General features: G+C 36.6%; 1 protein-coding gene across 1 annotated transcript in view; it reads left to right on the top strand.

Moving 5' to 3' along the window:
- Nucleotides 1-12,699, top strand: part of LRRC72 (leucine rich repeat containing 72) — a 41,525-nt gene extending 28,826 nt beyond the window's left edge. The window contains 7 exon segments of the mRNA XM_064487792.1: nucleotides 3,664-3,753; nucleotides 4,730-4,882; nucleotides 6,313-6,340; nucleotides 7,279-8,557; nucleotides 8,655-8,823; nucleotides 9,080-9,167; nucleotides 12,568-12,699. Of these exon segments, the coding sequence (XP_064343862.1) occupies nucleotides 3,664-3,753; nucleotides 4,730-4,882; nucleotides 6,313-6,340; nucleotides 7,279-7,444 (437 nt within the window). The 3' untranslated portion in view covers nucleotides 7,445-8,557; nucleotides 8,655-8,823; nucleotides 9,080-9,167; nucleotides 12,568-12,699.
- Nucleotides 12,700-13,182: the final 483 nt, after the last annotated feature.

Genomic DNA, 13,182 nt, shown 5'->3' with positions numbered 1-13,182 from the left:
TTCACTAACCTTCAGTCTCCCTGTCTCCTTCCCAGCAGAGGGAAAAAATACCACCACTACCAACAAGAAAATATTTAACCCATTCTCTTGTTCCTAAATTTTTAGTCTCCTCATTTCTCTCAGATTTTCTCTATGTTTCATTAAGCTCCACTGCTGGGAAGAATAGTTGGACTCCTACATTCCATAATTGTTAAGACTTCTTTCTTAGCAGAGCTTTAAGGATTCACAGGAAGGGCCCCTTGGGCCCCTTTCAAGAGAGGATCCCCATTTTTTTTTACAGATTCTTCTCTTAAACACCTTCTGCCCTTGCTCATTTGGCCACAGTCCACTGCTGACGGCAAATAGCCAGGGAGTGGAGCGGGATGCTGGGAGGTCTCAGTGGTGTCTTTGAGCCTCTTGACCTGAATTACCTCTCAAGGTGGGACCACTCCTTCCAAACAACACAGTAGAACAGGCCGCTCAATAAAAAGAGCCCACTGGGTCTTTCATTGCTGTTTGTCCTGAAATAGCATCCCTCACTCTCTTAACTCCTACTTTAGTGTAAGTTTGCCTTTTAAAAATCAGGGATGATTTACATATTCAGTACAAACTAAGATGATGATTACAATGGAGATGCTGGCCTTACCAAGTAGCCTTGAGCCAGAACTTCTGGTTGTTGACAGTTGAACTTTCTTCCAAGGCTGTTCTGCATGGGCACAGGTGGGACCGCTTTTAGCTTCTTTTTGAATATTTATCTTATCCATTAAAATGGATATGTTGGTACATTATTAATTACATCGACTTTATTCAAAGGTGGCCTTAAAAATATCCAGGTTTATTTAAATAGTGATTTTTAATTTTGCTTTGAACGTTAAAGAACATTAACTGGAGCCAATTATTTAGATGACTGTATTTGTTTTTTCTCTTCTGTTTCAACAATAAGTAGCTTCACACACACAACTCATGTAACTGAAGATTGTGCAGTAAGGTAGTGGAGACATTTTGATATATTATTGAGTATATATAAATTGCTTAGATGCAGAATCCCAAATTAAGATAAGCAAGACAGTGCTGGCGCCACCGAGGTGTGCTCTGTAAATTGCCTGGAGGGAAAGGGGGATTAAATAGTATTAACCTATTGAAAGTGAAAGTGTAAGCTATTTCACTTCATAGTTTCTAAAGGAAGGCACCCATACATCATAGAAGGCTTTCAGAACTTTCAGATGCAGGGAACTGATTTCATATCCTAGAAACTTTATTTATGGCAATTTTAGTAGCATCCATCCAAAACTCATAAATCCAAAATATTAAATGTTTAGTAGTGTGGAAGGGCAAAAAGAGAGTTAAAAATAAGATTGCTTCCTTCTAAAATTTAACAGCGAGGAAAAAAAGCGACGAATTATGAAAACGAAATGCCTTTAAAATCATTTAATTCTATTTTTTTTAAGTTAATTTAATCAGAGACTGGGCTTGATAACCCGGTGTTCTGACTCGCTGTCACTCAGGTTTTACTTTACGATAAGCACAAGTTTTTAGCATTGACACCTTTTTAATAAGTAATATAATAGTAGTAAACCCAAATTTGGTGTTTTGTTTAGCTGAAGCTAGACATTTTAAAATTTGCATAAAGAAGTTATTTAACTAAGCACTTAGGAGGAAAAGTCAATAAAAGAAATTAAATAGTCTTTGTTCTCGGAGAGAAAAGAGAAGATGAAAGGGGATCCCAAAAGTAAACGTCACTGAAGGAGGTTGCTGCATTTCCCATTAACATCATTTGTGGGCAGACTCCACTCCCAGCTGCTATAATGTACGATAGGGTTATGAGCTGTCAGATGTGATCCTCTAAGACAGTAACCACAGAGCAGACTTCTGCACTAAAACATGACTGAATTTTTCTACCTCCTAAATTCAGTAAAAACAATTGTGTTTTATTCCTATATTTTTCAAGGGTGTCCCTTTTCCTTCTCTTTCTGGCTCAAACTGCAATGCATGATCCCTGTGGATCTTTTTAAATCTGTCCTTTTTACGGGCTTAATATACATCCGTTCTATTCCCTGTCCTGTAGTTATAATAATTATTTGTTACCACTTTAAATTCTTTCTCTTATAAGATTAAAATTCAAACCAGTTTTGTCACTTAAGAAATCTTGAAAAATATCCATTTCATTCTTCCTCTCATTTTCCCCAATACGGGCATATAGCCTTTCTTTTAAATTTCCTTGTTGCTCCTGGCTCTATATTTCCTTTTATGTCTTTCCTCTTAATAACCTTAATAACCTTTGTTTATTATGCACCAGGTGTCTTCCATTGCCTGCCTAAAGTTCCTCTAAAGCTTATGTTTTCCACAGGGAATATATATATATATATATATATATATATATATATATATATATATATATATTGCGATTTTATTAGCCAGAGAAGTTGGTGTTTATACAACAAATATCAAAATATTTTATTACCTGTAGAGAAAACATTCAGATGATTAACTTCTTCAGTTTTTATCTAGTCTGTTGTCTTTCAAGCATGCCCCCCCATCTTCTTTATGTTGCGAATTCTTTATACATATTAATCAGTTTTTTTCTGGGTTTCTAATGCCTAATACTTTCCTGCTTTTATCAAACATCTTGTATTTTATAAATAGTCAAATGGTACAGTACTGCTAAATTTAAATGTACATTAAATGAGCCTCATTTTGTTGAAACAGAGATGTTATTGTACATACTTGAGCTCTTTCTGCTACTGCCATCTAGTGGTTCTCCTCACTAGATGGATTTTCCAGGAGTATTTTCTAGAAATTCCATGAAGGCAGAATCCAATATCTAAAGGTATCCAATGGGAAATCATAAAAGTTTTATTTTACATTGCATTGAAATAACCCTGTTTAATAGTATCTAAGGAAGGATAGGGAAAACATTTTGCCTTTTCTGTGAAAATAAACACAACTTGTAGTTGAAGATTTTTCAAAACGTATATGTCGACGCCTAAGGGACGTGATGTCAGAAGTGCCAGGAGCACTTACACAACCACATGCCTCCCACCTCTAGCCACTGTGTTAGCGAGCACGGTTCATTCCGTACCCCAGGACCTGCACATGAGGACATCCTGTGCCTGGCCAGAGGTAGACAAGACGCAAGCCCCGCATCTGCTCACCTCTGCTCCTGCTGAGATCTGAAAGCTGCTACTGGCATTTGCATTTGAACTATGCACAATGGTGTGAGGCCGAGGAAGAAAGCTGTATTAGAACAGTATACTGCATCTCTGTCGATCTCCACGCGGGCACTCCTGTGACCTTTGGGACCGGAAGAAGAGAACCAAATGAACTTTAATAAACAGCAGCATCAGGAACCCTCTAGCGCCGATAGCGAGCTCTTCCTTTCCTGATTAATTTATGGACATTTTAAAGCTGCTTATCTGTGGCACATTTGCATCAACGACATGACCTCAGCACATAGCACGGTTCCTAGTAGACATTAAGCACTCTGAAAATATCTGTTGAATGAATGAACATAACAGATAGAAAAAGCCAGGCTTCCTCTTAATAAGTAAGTTTGGTGAGGCCGTTGGTTTGGTCCGTGAAGCCGACCTTTACGTGTTCTTATGTTTTATGTTGATCCTGCAGTTTCCCATATTTTATCAAGTGATAAATGAAACTAATTTTGAAATCTGACATCTTTCTTTGTAGGTCTCTACCAAAACCCTTTGTGCCAATATAACGTGTACCGTTTATACATAATCTACCACCTTCCAGGAGTGGAGTTTCTTGACCGAAAACGTAAGGACATCTCCTTGCAAAGAACTATTCAAGAGGCAGTCTTATAACTAACTCAGTCGCTTAAAAATGCTGAATAACTCTGAAAATAATTCTCTTTGTAAATGAGTTTTTTAGTTATTTATTTTTGAAATTTTTGCTGTGTGAAATTTGTTCATAATTTAGGAATTCATGTCGTTGACCACTTTATAAGAAAGGCCATCTAACTGAACATAAGGGAAGGTCTCCTTCTGGCTCTGGTTTTGACAGTAATGTGTTGTTTCTTATTTCAAAGATAAGAGAGCTGAACTAAAACTCCTAAGGCCTATTTAGGTTCTAAAAGTCATATTCTTTGAAATTCTTATATATATATATATACATACACACACACACACATACATACACACACACACAATTTTTATATATATATATATAAAGTTAAGTTATATATATGTACTAAAACACATAATCAATAACTTCTTTGTGAATGCATCTTTAGACATTGTAGATAAACTAGTATGTAAACTAGTATATAAGCCACAAAAAAATCAACCTCAGTGCATTACATTTTATATTTTTGAGGTCTATTTTACCCAGAAGTGCTTTATTACCTATCTGTTTAGCTTTCTACGATTTGAACGTTCTTAATAATTTACAACTGAGTAACTTTTTAATGAGGGTATGTTAAAATCTTATATTTATTCCTCTTCTTCCTCACAGCCTTGAAGAAAAGTAGGGAAATAGCATAGTTGCAATTTCAATCATCTGTGGTGAAGTGTCAGAGTTTCTGGGATGCATTAGGACTGGTTTGTGGCTTGTGATGTGAAGGACATATATTGAGCACTTACGAGATTATGGTAATAACTTGGTAGACTTTTTAGAAACTAATTTTGACACATACTACAACATAGTTCAGATAAATCCACTTTTGAAAATAATTATATGTTGAATCACTCTGTATCTATTTATATGCAATAACATTACTTTTTGCATTTATCAGAAGTTACAGAAAAAGAAAGAAGATCAATGATTACGATTTTTAACCATAAAAAGGCTCATATTGTTCAATCAATAGCATTTGGAGGAAAAGTAGATGCTTCATGGGATCCTAAATCTCCATTTAAGCAAAAACCAGCCCAGAAAGTACCTTCAGGTATTTTGGGGGGAAAAAAGAAAAAGCTGAAATTAAAACTTCTCAAACTTTTGGGTAATTTGGTTATAATAATAACTTCAATTTACAATAAACTAAGTACTTATATAGTAAAATAAACATTTTCTTATTTTATTAGCCTAATTAAATATGCAACTTCCATCTTCACTTGTGTATATTTAATTAAATAAGGTAATGTGATAACAATGAGATTATACATTGAAGTCCTTTACCCCAGTATCTAGCACAGCATAAAGGCCTCAGTGAATAAGCTACAATTGTTATTATTACCACTGACACTGGACAATTTCACCAATTAATGCTGTAATTGTTTTTGATAATATAGAAGAATATTAAGAAGAAATAAAAATTGTCTGTGGTTCCTCCACTCAGAAATATACACTATTTGATTGTACTGTCATGCATAGTGATCATATGCAGGTATAAGTTGAATATCTTCAAATTAGAAGAAATATGTAAATGTATATATATGCACATGGGGGCTAGAAACATGTGCAGAGCTCTTAATAGTGATACTTCTGATAAGAGGAATTGGAAAGGCCAAAGGGAGATTGCACTTTTTCCTATTTTCTTGTTTATATTCATCATGAGCAAAGTACGAGCTTTTAGTAATTGAAGATGTAGGAAAAGAGTCTGGAGGGGTCAGAGAAGACATGGAAGACTTGGGTTAGTCCTGTGAAGGGAGCAATGCCACCAGCCCTCTCCTCAGGCGGAGGCTGTGTGCTCTCTGCCGCCTGTGGGTTGGCAAGAGCTCAGACTGTGAGCTTTGGTGGCCCAACAGGTGTTCGCACGTTCCACCACCAGCCTGGCACTGGGCCTTCTGGAGAGGAATGAACTAAGCAGTAATAGTCTCTAGAAGATACCGTAAGAAATCCAAGCTTTGAGGACTAGCCTTTGAGCTCCAAAGCTGGGGAAGAGGTAGATTCTTGTGATCTAGAAGTTGTTTATTCTATTTCTTTGAAGTTAATGCCAAGAATCCAAGTGGTTTAAACTGCCTTAAATATTTTTCCCTCATTTGGTCTATTAGTGCGTTTATAGATGCATGTGCCTATCTGAAAAATAAAAAGGACCTGTTTCTGCACATAAGACTCAGTATCTGAATTATAAAAATTCCAACTTGTATTCCATTGGTAACTAAATTGAGCACTTTGTTCTCAGAGTTTTGAGATGTGTATGATATTAGAGAATTTGCCTCAAAAACCTGAGACAAACTTAAGGTACAATATTTAAGAGAAAATTTCAGTTCGGGGTTAGGTATCAAGGTAATTTTGATGGATTAGACTGTTATCTGAATGATGGCTCAGAAACCAGAGAGCTGTGCTCTAGACCTTTTCCTTTACAGCATTACTCTATTGTTTTAAAATGCTGAAAAAATTTTTGGAACATACTAATTTAGAAATGTATTTTTTTAGACTTTGCATTTGCGAATAATGTAGACAGGTAAGTGATTTTTTAACTTTACTTTTATTATCAGATTATTTCATAATTGTGTTGATTCCCTAAATTATTTTCTTTTCCCAAAACATTTCAATAAGTTAAAAAAATGACTAACTCTTCAAAAGATGGGAAAAATTGCTGGGTTTCTGTGATAAATTAGTTCAAGCTGTGTATTCATATTTGACATATTTAGGTTTTTAATATTACTATTATAACCTAAAATAAATGAAGAGGTGGGGTGAGGTAGAGGGAGAAGCTGGACAAAAACATTAAAAAAGAAAAAGGCAAAAATCTTAAAAGTAAGCATAAAAAAACTTAAGAATTATTAGATATTACAAATGAAGGTCTTTACTTCTTTGTTTACTGTTCCCCTATATCTGGTCAGTGAGAGCAATTGTTAACATTTTATATTCACTGGAATTTACATTTTCAAAAGAAATAGTTCATAAAATATGAAAAGCATCCTTAAATTTATGAATATTGATGAATTTAAAAATCATTATTTTAAAATTTTGCACTTAGGGATTTCTTCTTTGGATTCAGTCTTGAAAAATATTATCTCCAAGCACATTTATAAAATATAGTATAATGTAGAGAAAAAAATCTTCCCAATAAAAGGTACATAAGATACTAATATGCATATGATAGCTATAAATACTTAAATTGTTCATTTAACACTGATTTGAAACATGAGTGCATTAACATGTGAGACCTAAGCTATAATAGCCAGTCCCAAACATGTCCACTCTATTTTTAAAATAAACAATATGTACAATAAACATAGTGTTACCTGTCCTGAAAGTCATTTGTCAGTAGGGCCCAAAAGCTGTCAGTGGTACTATACTACAACTAACAGGAAAATATAGCATTGATTCATTTAAATTAAACATTCACTTTGGTCTACTTGATGTTTTTTTCTGACATAATTGCCGTTTTTGCAGAACTATTTTTGATGACCCAGAAGATGCTGTTTTTGTAAGGTCCATGAAGCGATCGGCAATGGCCATTACATTTCTGAACTGGGACACGGTTCCAACACGAGAGGAAAAATATCTCGAAGAGAAAAGCACAGAACCTGCTCAAATGCTCACAGTTACACTGAGATAACCCCTGGGGTTTCTAGAAATCACAGTGGTTTTCAGTTAATATTAAACTTTTCTGTTATTAGCATATTATATGTTTATTGTGGTATTTGAAACATTTAAATGTAAACAGAAACACCGATGAAAAAGAATTCCTACATTTTATCTTGTTTCTGTTTAAGTAGAAGATATATATAGAAATGTACACAAATCTAAAGTGTTCATCTCTACAGATTTTCAAAAAAATGAGCATGCTCAGTGTAACTGGCATCTTAGATCAAGAAACAGAACATTATCAGCTCTCTAAAAGCCTATCCTATTACTAGTCCAATTACCTGTTACTACCACCCTTCGAAAGTAATCACTGTCCTGATTTCTAAACCAGGTATTAATTATGTCTGTTTTTGAAAGGCATATAAATGGAATCATAGAAGTTGAATTTTTTTTTCTGGTTTCTTATACTCAGCATTGTAAAATTCGCCCATGTAATTGCTAATAGCAGTAATTGTTCTCATTGCTGTTTAGAATTCCATTGTGTTACTAGACCACAATTTATTTATCCAGTCTACTGTTTTTCACTCTTACCTTTGGAGGCATCTGGAAAAAGAAGGAACTGTTGATACACACATATTGATACACACAACTTGGATAAATCTCAGTGGTGGTTATGCCGAGTGAAAGAAGCCAGTCTCAAGTTTATATACTGTAAGATTTCATTTATCCAACTTTCTTGAGGACAGAACTACAGGAAAAGAGGACAGATTAGTGGTTGTCAGGGCTTATGAGTTGGGGCATGGTATGGGACAGCAAGAAAGTAGTTTGTTTTTTTTGGGGGGCTGTTGGATAATGGAACTGTTGTGTACTGATTATGGTAATAGTTACATGAATCTGTACAGATACTAAAATGCAAAGAATCATACACCTATTTATAAGTCAATTTTATTTGTAGGTTTAATTTTTCAAATAAAAACTTAAAAAGTTAAAAAAAACAAAAACAAAAACAAAAACCCTGCCAGTTCTGGGTGTGGGCTTATGGTCTCTGCTTGCCCCAGCCAGAAGCATTCAGCTAGAGAAAAAGGAAGCCAGAAAAGCTTTCAGCAGTTGCCTGGTGCTGAGACAAAAAAACTGGACATGTAAGGTAACTCAGAATGCATTGCTGGTTTTTCTCAAGCTAAGCTGAAGAGCTAGATCAAAAGCTTATAAAAAGCGGGATGACACTTTCCTCTGTCTTATAGCGCCTGCACACCATCACACCATAGACACACTATAGAAGTGGGGCTGAAATCCAAGCAGAAGAGAGGTGAAAACCCTAGAGGGAGCAGTGAACTGTCACTGAGAACCTGAGATCTCCTTTCACCTGTGGGCACCTAGGATTCTGTGCTTAGCTAGAGTCTGAAAAGTCAGGTATGGTCCCTGCTCAAATACTCAGTTACACTGAGATAACCCCTGGGGCGGGGAGGTTGGGGGGGTGGGGAGGTGGTTATCCTGGTTGAAAAACATTATATTAAATGCCAGAAGGTTGCAGCTGAGGGAGAGAGTTTGGCATTGATGTAGGTTAGTGGTTGATAATCAAGGCAAAAGTGATGGCATGTGGCTTCCAAGATTAGGTCATAGAATCAAAATGTTCTCTTGCTCTCTCTCCCTATCACTTAATCTGCAGGAAGCCAGCTGCCTTGTCATGAGGACTTTTAAGCAGTCCTCTGGAGAGGTCCACGTGGTGAGGAATTGAGGCCTCTTTCCAGAAGCAAGTAAGTAACTAAGGCCTCTGCCAACAACCATGTGAATTGCAAGCCAGCCTCCAGACCCAATTAACCATCTTGCAAGCAGATCTTCCAAATCCAGTTTAAGCCTCAGATGACGGCAGCCTGGGCTGAAAGCTTCACGGCACCCTCCTGAGAAACCCTAAGCCAGAGCCACTCCGTTAAGCTGCTTCTATTTCTGGCCCACAGAAACTGTATGAGATAATGCTTTTTGATGCTTCAAGCTGAGAAGTTTTGGGATAATTTAAAACACAGCAAAAGAAAAGTAATATAATAACCCAGCATAATCCATGGTGCTAGAAGTATTTGTTGTAAGTAAGGATGCCTTGCTAAGTCTCTGGCAAGCTCTGAGAGGAGTCAGTGCATTCTTCATGGGTCATACCATCAGCAGCTCAGAACTAGTGATCAGTCAAATAGCAGTTCTAGGCATGGCACTGCATCCATTCTAGAACTGAGAGGCTGATCACTGATCAGCAAGTAACTGACCAGAGCTACTCATCAGGGAACTGAGTGCTATCAAACTCACCAAGCAATAACGCTGGGTGGGCGTAGCAACAATCCATTTCATAATGGAAATGGTGTATTTTGGCCCAGTTTTAAGATGGCCCATAAACTGTGTAGAAGTATTAACTTTTAATTAGACCACAGTAAATTGAGGATGGGATATCATTTCCAGGTTAACCATTGAAAGAGTAGTAAAAGAAGGTATAGTCTGGTATTTCATTTTTAATCCCACGCTCACTGAAAATGATGAAAAATTTATTCTTCTTGTGAAAATATGGCTAAAATTTTACTTAATCTCCTTTTTTAGAGAACCAATGAAAATATATCTCATCTCTATGAAGAAAAAGATTTGCTATAAATGCACTCCTCAATACTGGGTATTTTTACTCAATCATAAAGGGCTACTAGTGGCCGTGGTTGAAAAACATTATATTAAATGCCATTTGGGGAAAAGCACAAAATAGAAGACATGATCCTTACTTGAGTAACCTAAAACTTTACCAAAATGGAACACACAACTGAGAGGGTGCTTTTAATTAAGTTCTTTGTTTAAACAACAGAGATCCATTCAAGCTGGCGCAAGTGAAAGCATATTTATTTCAGGATCCATCAGGTGATCTTATAACTAGGAAACAGAAAACACTAATGTATAGATTTGCAGAGGGTAGTGGCCACAAGTGGGGGCTCTGGAATCAGGCACACCTAGCTTAGCTCTTCCACCTACCAGTTATGTTACTTGGACAAGTTAGTTAACCTTTAGGCTTTAATTTCCTCTTATTTAAAATAATAGTAAGTTACTTCATAAAGTCTCAAGGATTAAGTTAGATCATGTATGTAAGTGTTAGGTAGAGTGGCTCTCTCAAAGTGCTCAATATACATCAGCTACTACAGGTGACCCTTGAACACCTTGGGTTTGAAATACGCAGGTCCACTTATACACAGATGTTTTTCAATAAATGTGTACTATGGTACTACATGCCCCACAGTGGGTTGAATCCCTGGATGTGGAACTGCAAATTGGAGGGCTGACTGTGAGGTCATACTCGGATTTTGAGGAGGGTTGGCGTCCCAGAACTGTGTTGTTCAAAGACAGTTGTGCCCCTTAGAAGTATACCTGTATTATAGGCTGAATGTCTGTGTCCCCTCAGAATTTATGTCTTTAAACCCAATCCCCAGTGTGCTGGTTCTTGGAGGTAAGGCCTTTGGGAGGTAATCAGGTCATGAGGGCGGAGCTTCATGAATGGGATTAGCAGATTTATCAGAGGCCAGAAAGCTAGCTTGCCCTCTTTCTGCCACGTGAGGACACAAGGTGGCCCTCTGTAAACTACTCACCAAGAACTTGGCCACACTTGGCACCCAGATCTCGAACTTTCAGCCTCCAGAACAGTGAGAAATAAATGTTTGCAGTTTAAGCCATCCTAATCTATAGTAATTTGTTTTAGCGACCCAAACTAGGACACCTGCTCTTTTAGTCAGGGTTCTTCAGAGGAACAGAACCAACTGGGTATATGCATAGTTATAAAGAGAGCAATTTATTTCAAGGAATTACTAGTTCATGCCATCATGGGGGCTGGCAAGTCCAAAATTTGTAGAGCAGGCAGGTGCAGACTTGAAATTCAGGTATGATTTGATGTTTGTTTTGAGCCTGAAATCCACAGAGCAAGCATTTGTTTGTTGGAGCTTATTTTTGTCTGTAGTTGTTGGTGTTTCCATGTTGCTGGCTTCTTCAGCCTCAAGTCTAGAATATACAAGGCAAAAAAGAAAACCCAGAGAAAACACGAAGTGTCATTTCATTGCCTGGATCCTAAGGATCCTAGCCAATCTGCTTTCTGTTTTTATTTATGTCTAAGGTTTTTAGTTTTACTTTGTAGGTGTAATAAGAAAAAGGATGTCTACTCTATCTTCCTAGAAGCAGAAGTGTTCAGGTTTTTTTTAAATTTTATTTTTATTTTTTGAAGAGTGATTTTATTTAGGTTTTGGGGGGGGGGGGTAATTAGATTTATTTATTTATTTAATTTTGAAGGAGGCACTGGGGATTGAACCCAGGACCTCATGCATGCTAAGCATATGCTCTACTACATGAGCTATAACCTCCCCCCTTTTGTTTTTTAAATATAGCTGAATTTGTTCCCTTTTGTGGCTTCTGGATTTAGTATCATATTTAGGAAAGCATCCTTCATGCCAAAGGCACTAAGAATTCTTTGATGGCTTCTTCCAGAATTGATAATTCTTTTTCACATTTAAATCTTATCCATTTGGAATCATCCTGGGATTAAGCAGTTTTATATGACTTTATAAACTGGCTAGTTATACTGCCCTGAATTGGTCAATAAATCAGCTACCTGATTTATTCTACACAAATTAAGATAACCACTTAAAAAGGTGCCTTTATCAATTTATAAAACTAAAACTTTGTCCTTAAAGGACATAGAAACTAGGCTAGAGCCACCTTTTGAGGGGGAAGAAATCTCATTTATCTACTGAAGTAATTATTAGAAGGAAGAAATTTGCTTTTTACTAAATTAAGATCTTTCTTTTCATCTATGTAAATGATGCTTTAATATTATCACCGTCTACATAAACATACATTAATCACTATACAGTATCAAGCAAATATTAGTTTTTCCAAAATAAACATTGGTAAAGAGGTACAAAAATACCTTGTACTGGTAGTTTCTTTTCCACCCAAAATGGTTAACTACAGTGTAATCAAAAACCTGAACTGCCATTGTATTTTTTCTAAAAGCATATAAATGTCAAAGATTTTAATTATATGCCTTCGTTTTCCTTTTAATTTATATTTATTTAACTTTTGAAATTTGATTCCATGTTCTCTAGTTGTCGCAAGACGTATTAATAAGAATTCTTTGTTTCTGATTTCTAGAAAGCCAAATGAGAAATTTATTTGCTCAAGTAACCAAACCCCACAAACACAGTGTAGACGATCAGAGCCCAATGGATTCGACAGTGTTCCTCCCTCTCTCTCTCCTGTATCTGCTCAGTGGATGCACTCTCTCAGGTACGTCTATGTGTGAGCTCCAGCAGCTCTGGAATAGAATCCCTGTAATTTGTCATTGTCCCCCGGGAGAAACAAACAAAAACCCTCCCTCTTTGGCCTCAGGAGTGTAAACACCTCTGGGAAGTACTCTGACTGGCCTAGCTGTGGTCAAGGAGGTATAAAACAGCAACCATAATACCACGAGACTTGGAAGACATCTAGCTCCCACTCAGGAAGGGGGCTGACTTGCTTCCGAGGCAGGGGAGATGAGATCCTGAGAAGATAAAATCACTGCAAGAATATCTACTTCAAGAATTTCTATTAAGTGTAACATCCAATAATATTAAAACTCAAGTAAACTCACATACATGATGGATGACTAAAATCAGTCATCTTTCTGAGAGCCTAGGGAAGAGCCACCACATCCTATAAAATAATGGCTTGTCTTCAGAGCTCTATTATTATGTCTGCAGAGAAACTACAGTGACTGTAATAAATTAA

This window comes from Camelus dromedarius, chromosome 7, assembly GCF_036321535.1.
Source record: "Camelus dromedarius isolate mCamDro1 chromosome 7, mCamDro1.pat, whole genome shotgun sequence".
Classification (NCBI taxonomy): Eukaryota; Metazoa; Chordata; class Mammalia; order Artiodactyla; family Camelidae; genus Camelus; species Camelus dromedarius.
The sequence above is the reverse complement of the archived record's forward strand: the minus strand, read 5'-3'. Positions and strand labels throughout refer to the sequence as shown.